At 45.7% G+C, this 14,008-nt stretch overlaps 1 protein-coding gene across 1 annotated transcript in view; it reads right to left on the bottom strand.

Moving 5' to 3' along the window:
* LOC108797362 (transmembrane protein 132A-like) overlaps positions 1–14,008 on the bottom strand; it is a 203,030-nt gene that overhangs the window by 184,552 nt on the left and 4,470 nt on the right. Inside the window, 1 exon segment of the mRNA XM_018568947.1 lies at positions 3,073–3,334. Within this exon segment, the coding sequence (XP_018424449.1) occupies positions 3,073–3,334 (262 nt within the window).

Below are 14,008 nucleotides of genomic sequence, written 5' to 3' on the forward strand. Positions count from 1 at the left end.
TAGTGGGGGTCCGTGGGCCAGGCTCTGTACGGATGTTGTGTGATATAGTCCAGCTGTCACTTCTGGAATATCTTGAAATGGTGTATGTAGTAGCGCCAAGGGAAAAAGGCAGATCCCTCAATATCTTCCGCAATACAGCTAGTCGATGGTAGTCGATGGTAGCCCTACAAGCGGGCAGGCAAGACATCACCTGCGGGCAGGCAAGACATCACCAGCGGGAACGCGAGGGTAGCATTGGCGGCTCGGGCTTCAGTAGCTGTTCGTAGCATAGCGAGGCTCGTGGGCTGACGGCGCCCGAGAACTACGTCATGGGCGCGCCACGCTCCCGATGGAGAGCTCAGACCCCTCCTGTAGACCAATGGAATCCCTTGTATTTATTTTTTAATAAGTTTTTTTTTTTTTACTGTGGAGGGGGCTATGGTGAAATATCTGGGGTCTAAATAGACCCCTGACATTTCCCTTTTGAAATAGAAAAATAATTTTACGACAGAGTCCTCAATTTCTTTTTCTGCAGCTTCAGCACTCAATGAATGGGAAGCACTCAGTACAGAGGCTTCCCATTCATTAAGAAAATGCTGATAGTAAAATATTTATCACCAGTTTCTGAATGGGGAAAAGCCTCTGCGGTGAGTGTTTCTCCCCATTGAAAAAATCATGAATGAACAGGAAGTGATGTAAATCACATCCTGTTCATTCATAACTGTGGACACATAGTACTATATGTCCCCAGTTACTTACAAACACTGGAGTGGTCAGACGGTGTTTGTCCTTCCACAAAGAGGATCTGTAAATATCAGATATTTACCGATCCCCCTCTCGGCCACGCACACAGCCGCTGTCATCCGGAAACTGACAGGATGACAGCGGCTGCTCTCTCCTCCCCGCTGGGCTGCTCTCATGCTGCTCGATCACCGCTCGTTCCTCCGCCCCCCTCCCACGCGTCGGTCATTTCTATTGGGATCCCGCTGCCTCAGCCCTTAAAGCGGGGGAGAGCAGCGGGAATCCGTGGAGTCACAGATCCCTGGAGCGGCTCCAGACAGGGTTGAGAGGCTGAACATGCTGGCGGCCGACGGCAGCGTGCCAGTGGGGGCGACCGGAATTTCTGTTAATAGCGGTCATCAGTGGCTTGTGAGACACTGATGACAGCTATTAATTTAAAGGGGACAGTCTGGGGAACATTTGTCATATAAGTTCATGGTCCCTAAAGCGACCATGTGCTTATAGCAGAACTGTAAATGGCAGCGCCGTAAGGCATACTAACCTGGCGTATTGTGAACAGTTTTGTTCCGCCGTATGCCTTACGGTGGTGACAAGGAAAGGGTTAATGTGTCAGAGACCTAGAAAATAAAATTTCCCTCCACAGTAAAACCAATCCTGTGGACTTAGGTCAGGTTGCTATTTATTTTATGCAACCTGTACTGTGAGATCTTTCGTTCTCACAGAGCTCTAGGCAGCAGCAAGAGGACTGATCTAGCTCATCTAACCCCACGCCCTTCTCATGCACAAGTACAGTGGAGTAGGGGAAGTGTAAACACTTCAGGTGACGCTGATCAGAAAGTATTTGCAGCGGCTGAGAGGAGATGGCTGGGCTCAGCCCAGTCGACGAGTCATCCTCAAAACATTGCACATTGCTCTGTTCTGGGGAGAAAGAAGCTTTTGCAGGACTCGTTCTAAAAGGTGGGTAAACTTCCTAAACTAGTCTCTAAGCTTTCGCTCTGTGTCTATGCCCACCTTGTTGATCCGCCTCCCTATCTCTCAGCTTTGAGTGTTGCTCTGGATTGTCTCTCTCTGGGCTTTGTATTCATTAAGGTGTGATTTCCTTGCCTATCTGTATGTCTCTCTGACTAAATTCTTTCTTGTCTGATCAGCCGGAGCACCAACTTCCCTCCCCCTTCTCCAAGCCTCGGGAGCAGAATAAGGAAAAACCCCCACACCTGTCCTGCCTCCCAGAGAAAGTCGATTCACTCCGATCTGTTTTTATAATCAAAGTACAACTTCTATTATTTATATACACACAAAGGCAACTTGATGTCATGTCTCAATCCATCTGACTCTGTTTCTGCCTGTGACACACTTTGTTTCTGCCTCTCTGTCTCTCCGCCTCCGAAGCACTCTATCTCTGAAGTGCTCTTTGTCTCTGGGACCCGGTCTGTCTCTTTATTAATATATATCTATCTATCTATCTAGATAGATCTATCTAGATATCTATGAAATATATATGTGTGTGTGTGTGTGTGTGTGTGTGTGTGTGTGTGTGTGTGTGTGTGTGTGAATAAGCTTGTGCATGAGTGAACAAAGCATTGGGGGAGAAGCAGTTTAACACGCCCTGCATTCTAGTTCCAACTGAGCACAACATCCTGAAATCTACACAGAGCACAAGGCAGCCATTTCAAAAGGAGGGACTAAGAAGGCCGCTAAAACGTGTACGTTTGTGTTCCTATACAGCAGCATGCCTGCATGCATACACTTTATGTACATTGCTGGCATGTTTTTTTTTTTTAAAGAATAATGCTGCTTTTGTTGAGAAAAAACAATACTCTCTGGGTGATCAATGCACATTACAAGGATTTCAACAAACTTTGTAGCAGTTTCCTACCCGTTTCAGTTCTGAAAAAAAAGCTGTTTGTTGCAGCATGTCCTTTCTAAACTGATTCCTGAATGGGAGAGTATGGGTTATTACAATCAGCTTGTGGGCTTCATGTGTTGTAAAAAGGAAAGGTACAGTCTCTACATCCATTTAGTAGTACTTAACCCTTAGTGAATATCTCATCATACGCTTTTTTTTCTGCAGAAAGACCATCATAGGGAAGAGTTTTAACTGCTGTATCTGCTTTTTTTAACCACAGGTGGGCCAACCACTTCCATAGAGGTACTGCTATGAAGAAAATATGGAGATCTAATACTTTTAGGGGTAACTAAGTTTATTACAGTAGTAAAAAATGAATGTAATAAAAGGTGTATGAAATCTGATGCTAGAGTATGGTTCCTTACAGTTTAATAATCTTTCAGATAGCAAAACACCAAAGTTTTGAAACACAATTGCTTTTAGGCTATTGCCTATACTTCTCTTACCTCTTGTTTTTGTACATGCTGAAAGGATGCACGTACATGTGGCTCTTTAATTCCAAGACGTGTTACCAAGAAAGTCTCTCTGTGCAGATCAGTTTGTGAAGAGGTCACAGATTCTTCAGCAGAAACTGTATGCTGTAATCGGAAATATTGTGGTGCATCTTTAACCTCCAGAGTGAAAGGAGAGGCTGGAATCCCTGAAGAACTAGTAATGGCTGCAAATAAATTCATGACAAACAGCAGGAAACATTATTCTAAAATCATACTGTGCATACAGTTTAGTTACAAAGATGTGCATGAAAGGGCATAAACAAAACTCCTTCAAAGAAGAACTCTGGCCAAACCCCCACACTGCAACGGTTAAGTGCTCATTTGTGTCTAGGTGCTAAAATGACAGAAGTATACTTACCCAATCCTCAGAGCTGGCTTGCTCTTAGACCAGTCCCTTCTTCCTGTCTCCTCCTCTACTGCAGTGATGGCATGCACCTAGACATCCTTAGATCCTATACACAGTGTAAAGGACGTGAGGACTTATTGGACCTTAGATCGCTGCAGAGGATGGGGAAGAGAGGCTCTAGGAACCAGTCTAACAACAAGCCAGCTCCAAGGATCAGGAGAGTATAACTTATTTTTGCACCTAGAAACAAATGAGCACTTAACCCTTGCAGTGCAGGTGTAGCCCCAATGCAAGAGTTAAAAAAAGTTTGCTCTAAGTGACAATCACTAAACTGTAGGATCAGGACTGCCTCCAATGCACCCTCATTAAATTACAGTTTAGTACCAAACATCTGTGCATGGATATCATCTATGTATAATACTGTCAGCTAAGGTTTCATAATTGTGTAACTCCTCTACTAACGTTTGTGTTAAAAAAAGTACAAGGCAAAAGGTTCACCATCACCCATAATATCCCTTTTAGCTTTAGATCCATTGCCTATGTTGATAAGAAAAAACCCTAACGTGAAAAGGAATAGACCTTGTAAGTATCCTGTTTAAAATCAATATATTGATAAACCTATGCCAGCCTATGACATCATTACCCTCTTTTATTGTCACTCTGCAAAACTATGCAAACATCTCAGGACTTATAGTCAATCATAGCAACTTCCAAACATTGAGTATTTCCCTCCTACGCCCCAGTTAAAACTTCTAGGACAGAACTATCATTTCATTGGTCCCAGAAATGTCTTGTTTATTTTGACATCAAAAGTGTGTGGTCCTACGATTACCTTTACGTGGAGGAGGAGAGTCAAAGTCCCAACTGAGTGGAAAAGGCCCACCAGTCCCTCCACCGCCTCAACCCTTCTCTTCTCTACTCTGCTACCGACTACCTCTATGACAAAATCCCACCCCTATCCTGCCCTGACCTGGCTATTTCTGTCTACAACAGCTGACTTTCGTCCTCTCTAGACACCTTGGCTCCACTCACTACTCGCAGATTTAGACCACATCTGCTACAACCGTGGCAAACAAATGAAACCAAAAATCTCCAAGAGACATAGCTGCACTTTCGAACGACTGTGGCTAAAAAACTAGATCTCTGTAAGACTTCACCCTGTACAAAGCAGCCCTCCTAAAATACAATTCCTTCCTCTGTACTGCCAAACAGACGTATTTCGTCACTCTCATTAACAAAAACTCTCATCCACACCTCGCCAACTCTTTTCTACTTTTAACTCTCTACTTCGTCCTCCACCACCACCACCCACTAACTCACTCACTGCCCAGGACATTGCCATTCACTTCAAAAACAAAATAGATACAATTCGCGATCAGATCACCACTGTGCAGCCACCTTTCCCTATTCATGTACCAGACCCTCCATTACACTTGTTACTCTCCTCTTTTGACCCTGTCACCACAGAGGAGGTTACAAAGCTTCTCTCTGACACCCACATCATCACTTGCCCCCTGGACCCTGTTCCCTCACCGCTACTTCGGTCACCCTCTTGCTCACATTTTCAATCTCTCACTCTGTACTGGAATCTTTCCCTCCCCTCTGAAGCATGCCTTGGTCACCCCAATACACAAAAAACCCTCAATGGACCCTACCAACCTCAATAATCTCAGACCAATCTCCTTACTCCCATTCACCTCCAAACTCCTAGATGCCTCATCAACAGCCGCCACCTCACTGATCACAACCTTCTTGACCCCTTACAATTTGGCTTTCGCCACATACACTCCACTGAAACCGCCCTCCTAAAACTCACTAATGACCTACTCACTGCTAAAAGCAAAGGCCACTATTCCCTACTCTTGCTATTAGATCTTTCTGCTGCTTTTGACCACCTGCTCCTCCTCAAAAAACTCCAGTCACTTGGGCTACAAGACTCTGCTCTCTCGTGGTTCTCCTCCTACCTATCTAAGCGCTCCTTTCGTGTCACCTACAATTCTAACTCCTCCCCTCATCTTGCTATTTCTGTAGGAGTCCCCCAAGGCTCTGTCCTTGGACCCCCTTCTCTTCTCTATCTACACCACCTCCCTTGGTCAACTAATAACCTCACATGGCTTCCAATACCATCTCTTTGCTGATGACACTCAAATCTATCTTTCTACTCCACAACTCACCCCCTCGGTGTCCTCTAGTGTCACTAGTCTACTATCCGACATATCCGTCTGGATGTCGCAACACTTCTTAAACTCAATCTTTCAAAAACTGAGCTCTTGATATTTCCTCCTGCCCGTGCACCTTCCCCCAACTTTTCCCTTGAGATTGTTAACACAACTATCCACCCCTCCTCCCATGCCAAGGTCCTAGGTGTCATCCTTGACTCGGACCTCACCTTTCTTCCCCACATCCGATCACTATCCAAATCCTGACGCCTTCACCTTCGTAACATCTCCAAAATACGACCCTTCCTCACCAAAGAAACCGCAAAATTACTCATCCACTCCCTTGTTATATTTCATCTTGACTATTGCAACTCCCTCCTCATTGGCCTTCCACTACACAGGATATCCCCCCTTCTGTCTATCATGAATGCAGCTGCCAGACTCATTAACCTAACCAACCGCTCAGTGTCTGCAAACCCCCTCTGTCAATCCCTGCACTGGCTTCCACTCGCCCAAAGGATAAAATTCAAAATATTAACAATCAGTTACAAAACCATCAACAACTCCGCCCACGGCTATATCTCAAACCTGGTCTTAAAGTATCACCCTAACCGTCGGCTCCGCTCATCCCAAGACCTCCTGCTTTCCAGCTCCCTTGTCAACTCCTCCCATGCTCGCCTCCAGGACTTCTCTAGAGTCTCTCCCATCCTCTGGAATTCTTTACACCAACCTGTCCGTCTGTCGCCCACCTTGACTGACTCATCTCTTCAGGGAAGCCTATCCCACCTCAACCTAACCGCTCAACCATCACACTCTCAAACAATTCATCCCCACACAGCTCCCTCCTCATGTATCACTTCCCCCCTCCCTGTTAGATTTTAAGCCCTCAGGGGCAGGGCCCTCCTTACCATCTTGTCTTGATTTGTATTGTTATTGTAACGTCTTCCCTATATTGTAAAGCGCTGCGCAAACTGTTGGCGCTATATAAATCCTGTATAATAATAATAAATGGCTGCCATGGTACGAGACTTTTTTAGGTATGGAACTCCCTGGCAAACTCCATGGTGAGCTCCTGAGCCATGGGCAACTTCCTAAATGCTATGCAATGGCACATTTTGGAAAAACAGTCAACAATCATGAGAGTTACGGTATTGCCATGAGGCACAGGAAAGTTAACGATAAAATCCATGGCTAGGTTGGACCAAGGACGCTCCCCCATTGGGAATAGGTTGTACAAGGCCCACAGGGAGGTGCTGAGGGGATTTGCTTTGGGCACAAATAAAACATGCAGCCATAGATGCAGCGACATCAGTGCAGAAAGACAGCCGCCAGAATTGGCGAGAAATAGCCTAAGTCATCTGATTTTTACCAGGGTGACCGGCAGTCTTGGAGTTATGGCAGGTTCGCAACAGTTTAATGCATACATTCTCAGGTACACAACACTTATCAAATGGTTTCTCGGAAGGAGCCATAGATTGAGCGGCCAGAATCTGCTCTCCCAGGGGAGAGATTAAATTGGTGTGGATAGTTTCTTGGATATGATCTGGAATAATAACCAGAGTGGGCATGGAGTCTTCCCTGGGCAACTCAGAATAAAAGCGAGACAGGGCATCAGCCTTAAAATTTTTTGAGACAGGCAAATACACAATTGAATCAGGAAAGAAACAGAGCCCATCTGGCTTGGCGTGGTAGGAGCCTCTTGGCCTAGGAAAGATAGGTTAAGTTCTTATGATCTGTTGGAATAAGAACAGGAACTGTAGTACCCTCAAGCAGATTTCTCCACTTTTTGAGAGCCAGAATTATGGCCAAGCGTTCTCGGTGTCCGAATTGGTAATTGCACTCTGGAGATAACTTTTTAGAATAGAACCCACAAGGGTGTTTAGTGACCATCAGGGTGATGAGACAGGAGGGTGCCTCCTCCGGTCTCAGATGCAAATGACCTCAAGGATAAAAGGTAAGGCATGATTTGGGTGAGAAAGGATCGGAGCAGTAGCAAATACGGACTTAAGGGCTTTAAAGACCTCAATGGCAGCAGGGGACCAGTTCTGTCGATCACTGCCTATCAGGTTGGTGATGGTAGGAGCCCAGACACGAGGGACTTGCCAGTATGATCGATACCTCTACTCAAGTAGACTAGGATAACGCACAATCTCCTGCGTAGTGGTAGCCAGTACAGGGTCAGTCCAAGAGCACGGTAGCAGAATTAAAATCCAGAATCAAAATCGTAGAACGTAGCAGAGGTCGAGCAGGCAGCAAAGTATCGGGGTCACAGAACAAGCCAGGGGGTCGGTAACAGGAATCAGAACAGGTATAATGCTAGGCACTGAAAGGATAAGCTTAACAATAACCAAGCATAAAATGACTCACCTTTCCTGCCTATATACCTGTTGGTGATGAGATTACATAATTTCCAAGTATGGACCACATGCTTGAAGAGGCGTGCACGGTCCCTTTAAAAGGCGGTCCAGTACGTGTGTGCCTCTTCCTACTAGGCTTTGGACGAAGGGAAGAGCAGACACAGTGAAGCAGCAGCCATTGGGCTTTCGGCGCTGCAGGGAGCAGCACGCCCGGTCTCCAGCTACACAAGGAGACCACCCAACGATATGGGACCCTGCAGGAAGTAACAGGTAAGTCCTCAGAGTTAAAAGTAGAAAAGAGTTGGCGAGGTGTGGATGAGAGTTTGTTAATAAGAGTGACAAAATACGTCTGTTTGGCAGTACGGAGGAAGGAATTGTATTTTAGGAGGGCTGCTTTGTACAGGGTGAAGTCTTACAGAGATCTAGTTTTTTAGCCACAGTCGTTCGAAAGTGCAGCTATGTCTCTTGGAGATTTTTGGTTTCATTTGTTTGCCACGGTTGTAGCAGACGTGGTCTAAATCTGCGAGTAGTGAGGGGAATACCTCCATGATGAACAACTGTGCAGTTTGTTTGGCCGTGGGTAGCCCTTTGGCAGCTATGAAATGTGACATCTTGGTGAGACGTGTAACACTGCAGCAGATGAATAAATATTTTGGAAAGCAACTGCAGACAAGGTGTGAATAGTCTATGAACCCGCTATAAATTATTGGTTCCTAGCAGCCATATATTTCTGAGGACGGTGGTTCAGTTGCAGTTCTACAATCGTACGCTCTATTGAGAGGGAGGGCGTTTGTGACAACTGTTTAACATCATACACCGTAAAAGGAATACAAAATTACTTTTATGCATGATTTAACTGATGCATTTGCATCATACACCCAGTATTCTGCTTCTCCAAAATAAATCTTGTTCAATAAGATAAACAATCGATGAGCAAATAATAAGTATACTGTCCATAATTATCACTAGTGAGGCCTGTACCACCTATTAGGCAAAGTTTAAGCAACAGGATATGAATGGTGATTTTAAGTGGCGCAAGCTAAATAGTTGCTAGTATTGGCAGGTAGGACTTCTAGTTCTATTAGTCCAGATAAACACAGTTGTAACCTTTATCACAGGTGTAGGCCATACAACCAAATATACTGCATGCAGATGAGATCAGAAATTTTAACCCTTCGGATAATACAATTGAGATAGCATGTAACAGATGGAATCAGCAGTACTATCAGCTTGTATATATACAATAATATTGCAAGTACAGATGGGATCGGTAGTTCTATCGAACAGGATAAGTGCAATGATATTGCAGTAACTGATGGGATTAGTAGTTCTCTCAATCCAGATATAATACTGAAAATACTGAATGTCTTTCTTAGACGTAGGGACGGGCCATGACTGTATGGCTTCAATCTTCTTTTTGTCCATCTGGAGTTTACAAAGGGCAAGGATGTATCCTAGAAATTCGGCTTCTTACATTTTGAAAACACATTCTTCCAGCTTGGCATATAGTCAATATTTTCGAGACGGGTTAATACAACTCTTGACGTGATCTCAGTGTTCTGTCAGGGTATTCGAGTACATTAGAATGTTATCCAGATAGACCACCACGAAAACATCCAGAATGTTTCGTAACATGTAATTTATGAATCTTTGAAAGGTGGCTGGAGAATTACATAGCCCAAAGGACATCACTAAGTATTCAAAATGCCCATAGCAGGATCTAAAAGGCAGTCTTCCACTCAGCCCCATCTCACTCTTGTGAGGTTGTAAGCTCCCAGCAGGTCAGTCCCCCGCAGGTGAAGAAGGATGCTGAGCGCAATCTGTCCAAAAGCTCTGGGATAAGAGGAAGCAGATATTTATTTTTGACTGAAATGGCATTCAAAGCTCTATAGTCCATACAGGGTTATAAGCCCCCATCATTCTTCCCTACAAAGAAAATCCCTGCCGCAGCGGGGGACGTCGAGGGCCGAATAAACCCCTTTTTAGGTTTTTCTCAAATGTACTCCTTCAGTACTGTCAGCTCAGGCTCCGACAATGGATCTATTCTCCCGTACGGAATAGGGGCTCTAGGAAGATCTATAGGGCAGTCATACTTCCTATGGGGAGCGAGAGAGTACGCAGTCTTCTTTTCGAACACGTCACTGTATTCTTGGTAGATGAAAGGCAGAGTTAGTGTAGACTCCGTGATTGGTTCAAGTGTGAGGCCCAAGGTGCTGGAACTTAGGCAAGTAGCGGTACAGAAGACTGATGAGAACAGTAGTTTACCTATGGGCCAATCTGCAGAGGGAATATGTTGTCATAGCCACAGCAGCCCCAGGAGTAGAGGGAACAAGGGAGAAGAGACTACATTAAAGGCCAGGCTGTCAATTTGTATGCACAGGTTGCAGGTAGCATCCAAGGTAGCTGGTATCCCCAATCTGGCTGCGTCCCCCTACGCTGGCCCGCCCTGCACGTCCGTAGGGGTGCAGGTGAGGGTATTCATACGCCGCCGAAATGGATCCTGTATGCGCCCCAGCCAGAAAACCCGCACCCCTACGGACCTGCAGTTGAGGTGAGCGTAGGGGGGCGTTAGGGCTGCAACAACTAATCGACATAAAGTTGACAACTTTTTCAATCATCGATTAATCGGCTTCCGATTGGTTGGCCCTGTTCAGGGCTCCACACACACTGCGCGCTGCACCTCCTCCCCACCTCACGCTCGCCGCTGCCAGACCCGCCCACCTGCATCCACGCTCCACACGCCGCACCTCCTCCTCGCCTCACGCTCACCACCCGCCCAAATCCACGATCGGCACAGGGACTCGGGGAGAAGAAGTAAGGAGGAGCAGGTGTGGGCTACAAAACCCAGCAATATTATACAGCACAATGCAGAATACCACCAGCTATAGAGGACTACAAAACCCAGCAATACATCATACAGCGCAATGCAGAATACCGCCAGCTATAATGGACTATTGCTGGGATTTGTTGTACTCCTTTATAGCTGGTGGTATTCTGCATTGCGCTGTATAATGTACTATTGCTGTGATTTGTAGTCCTCTATAGCCGATGCCATTCTGCATTCATTGCTGTATAATTTTACACTTTTCATTTGACTATATTGCACACCACACTTTTTTTTTTTCCTTTTTTCCTTCCACCGCTCCAAGCTTGCTCCTGTGATGGACTACAATATCAATACAAACTAGTAGTCCATCACTGGAGCCATTTTTAAAAAATGTATTTTATTTTTTATCCGATTAATCGAACGTAATAAATCGGCTAACTAATCGATTTTGAAAATAATCGTTAGCTGCAGCTCTAGAGGGCGTACAGCCGCGTAGCCCCATAGAGAAGGACGGGTCTGGGTACTAATCACACGCAGCACCTGTCCTTCCCGGCAGCTGCTTGGTACGGCCCTGCACGTAGCACGGAGCTGTACGTGCAGGCCGATTTGTGTGTGAATGGGGCCTTAGTGTGTAGCAGATGATGTGGTTCCCCGGAAAGCAGGGACATCTTGTTTCGCACTTTAACAAAGTCGGATGCATAGGTTCGAGGCTGCAATCCCCAGAAATGTTTCAGGTAGGACTACCTTAGGTTTGGGTGTAGTAGCTGCGGTGGCACCCACGGGTGGATTCATAGTAGCTAATGGCGGGGTACTCGTTGCAGGAACTCCCTGAAGCAGCTAATCCACTCTTGCTTGACCCCCCTGAAGCTCCGTTTGCGTTACTTGTAATGCTTGCATGGTGTGCGTGAGCGTGGCTAGTTGCTGTGTGATGGCGGTCAAAGCTTCGGCAATCCCTGCGGGGTCCATTTACTGGCCTGGTTATTCTATCAGGTTGGTGATGGTAGGAGCCCAGGCACGGGGGACTTGCCAGTCTCTACTGAACCACATTGGCTGGCTATTGATATGGTCCAGAAACAGTTAGACAAAATAAGGTGAACAAAGCACGGGGACCGGACGGCTTACACCCACGTGTCCTCAAAGAATTGAACTGTATAATTCCAAAGCCATTGTATCTAATTTTTAGATATTCTCTAATGACTGGCTTGGTACGGATGGATTGGCGCAAGGCCAATGTGGTGCCTATATTTAAAAAGGGATCAAAGTCTTTACTAAGTAATTACAGACCTGTAAGCTTAACTTCAAATAGTTGGGAAGATACTTGACAGTTTGATCAAGGATCACATCTGAATGCACTGAGTGATCGGGCATCTATTTGGCAAATGAGGTTTAATGTTGACAAATGTAAAGTTATGCACTTGGGGACTAAAAACATGCATGCGCCTTATACTCTAGGGCAGTGGTTCTCAGCCTGTGAAACCTCAGGACCCACATTTGTCCTAGGTCATTAAGTTGTGACCCAAGTCTCACTGCAATGGAATGCACGGCATTGCAGTACCATGCGTTCGAGTGCAGGCGATCAGACTGTGGGTGGAAGATGTGTTTGGGGTGTCATTCAAATTAATGGCAATGCAACACATCTTCCACACCAGAACAGGCGATAGGTGTGATTGCGTGGTACAGTGCATTAATCGCATGGGGCTGTGTGATTAACGCACTGTTCTAGTATGAACGGATCCTCAAAAACACTGATAGACACAATCTCACACACTCAGATATACACACACACACACTCCAAAAAATTTTTATAATTTTCTTTTCTTTTTATTAAGATCCACCCAGTCTCCCTACCTTATGAGAACTGGAGTGAATCCTCAGCCTGGGGTCCAGTGTGGGCTGCTGTGCTGTGACGGAGCACCATCCATATGTGCATGGCTTGTACAACATACTTATGTGTTCTGTAGAGGTGCCAGGAGCCAGAATGTGATGTCAGTCCAGTCCATGCTCCTCTACATGGCACATGTGAGAGCTGTAAGCAATGCACATAAGGATGAAGCTCCCTTATGGCTACACTTCCAGCCCACCCCACCTCCCCTTAAGCTTACATGCAGAGCCAGGCAGCATATTTTGAATGGCTGCTCAGCACGAGAACTGATGGTGCTGCACTAGGGGTGAGGCTGAGGAGTCTCTCACCTAGAAAAGTTAAAGGCATGTGGCGACCCGCTGGACATGGGGTCGCGACCCACTTTTGGGTCACGACCCACCAGTTGAGAACCAGGGCTCTAGGGGGAGTATGTTTGGGGGAGTCAATGATGGAGAAAGATCTGGGTGTTCTGGTAGATCATAGACTCAATAATAGCATGCAATGTCAAGCCGCAGTTTCTAAAGCAAGACAGTGTTGGCCCTGTCATTTGTGCTAACTCTAGAACACTTTCTCTGTAGAATTAGCTCCCATCCAGATATCACAGGCATACCAATTGTGTCATCTAATCCCCAAAAGGTAGCTGCCTTCGCAGACGATCTGCTTTTCTTTCTATCTAACCCACTCATCTTCCTGCCCAATCTAGTGAAAGAACATCGCTTGTTTGGAAAATTCTCCAATTTTCTCATTAATTACTCTAAATCGAATGCGCTCAATGACACTATCCCGACCTCAGTCCACAGTCTCCGCACTTCCTTATCTTTTAAAGTGGCCCCCCTCAGCAATCACATACCTATGCACGAAGATACCCAGAATTAATTTAACCTCAATTTTCTGCCACTACTCCTTAAATTGAGACAGGATCTACATAATTGGAAACTCTGGTAGATTCTCCTGGTTTGGGAAGGTGTAGTATTATTAAAATGAACATTATGCCCTGTATCCTGTACCTATCTCAAGCATTGTCGATCAGAGTCCCAATATGGTATTTGAAATCGCTCAACAGGTTGTTCTCGCAATTCCTGTGGGCCTACAGACCTCCCGGGTTGAAGTTCTACGTCTCTCTAAAATCCAAGGTGGAATTGGACTACCTGATGCCTCTCTTTACTATACAGCTTGTCATCTTGCTAGGATTGCAGACTGGTGCCATAATATAGACTTGAAGCCCTGGGTACGCGTGGAAGAGGCGGAATTGGATATCCCCTCGCACTGCCTTCATTGGTATAGCTCACATATACCACCCAGTGTTCGCTCCCACCCCACTATAGGGACAACCTGGAG

This window comes from Nanorana parkeri, unplaced genomic scaffold (genome assembly GCF_000935625.1).
Source record: "Nanorana parkeri isolate BGI_ZX_2015 unplaced genomic scaffold, ASM93562v1 scaffold1265, whole genome shotgun sequence".
NCBI classification, from domain to species: domain Eukaryota; kingdom Metazoa; phylum Chordata; class Amphibia; order Anura; family Dicroglossidae; genus Nanorana; species Nanorana parkeri.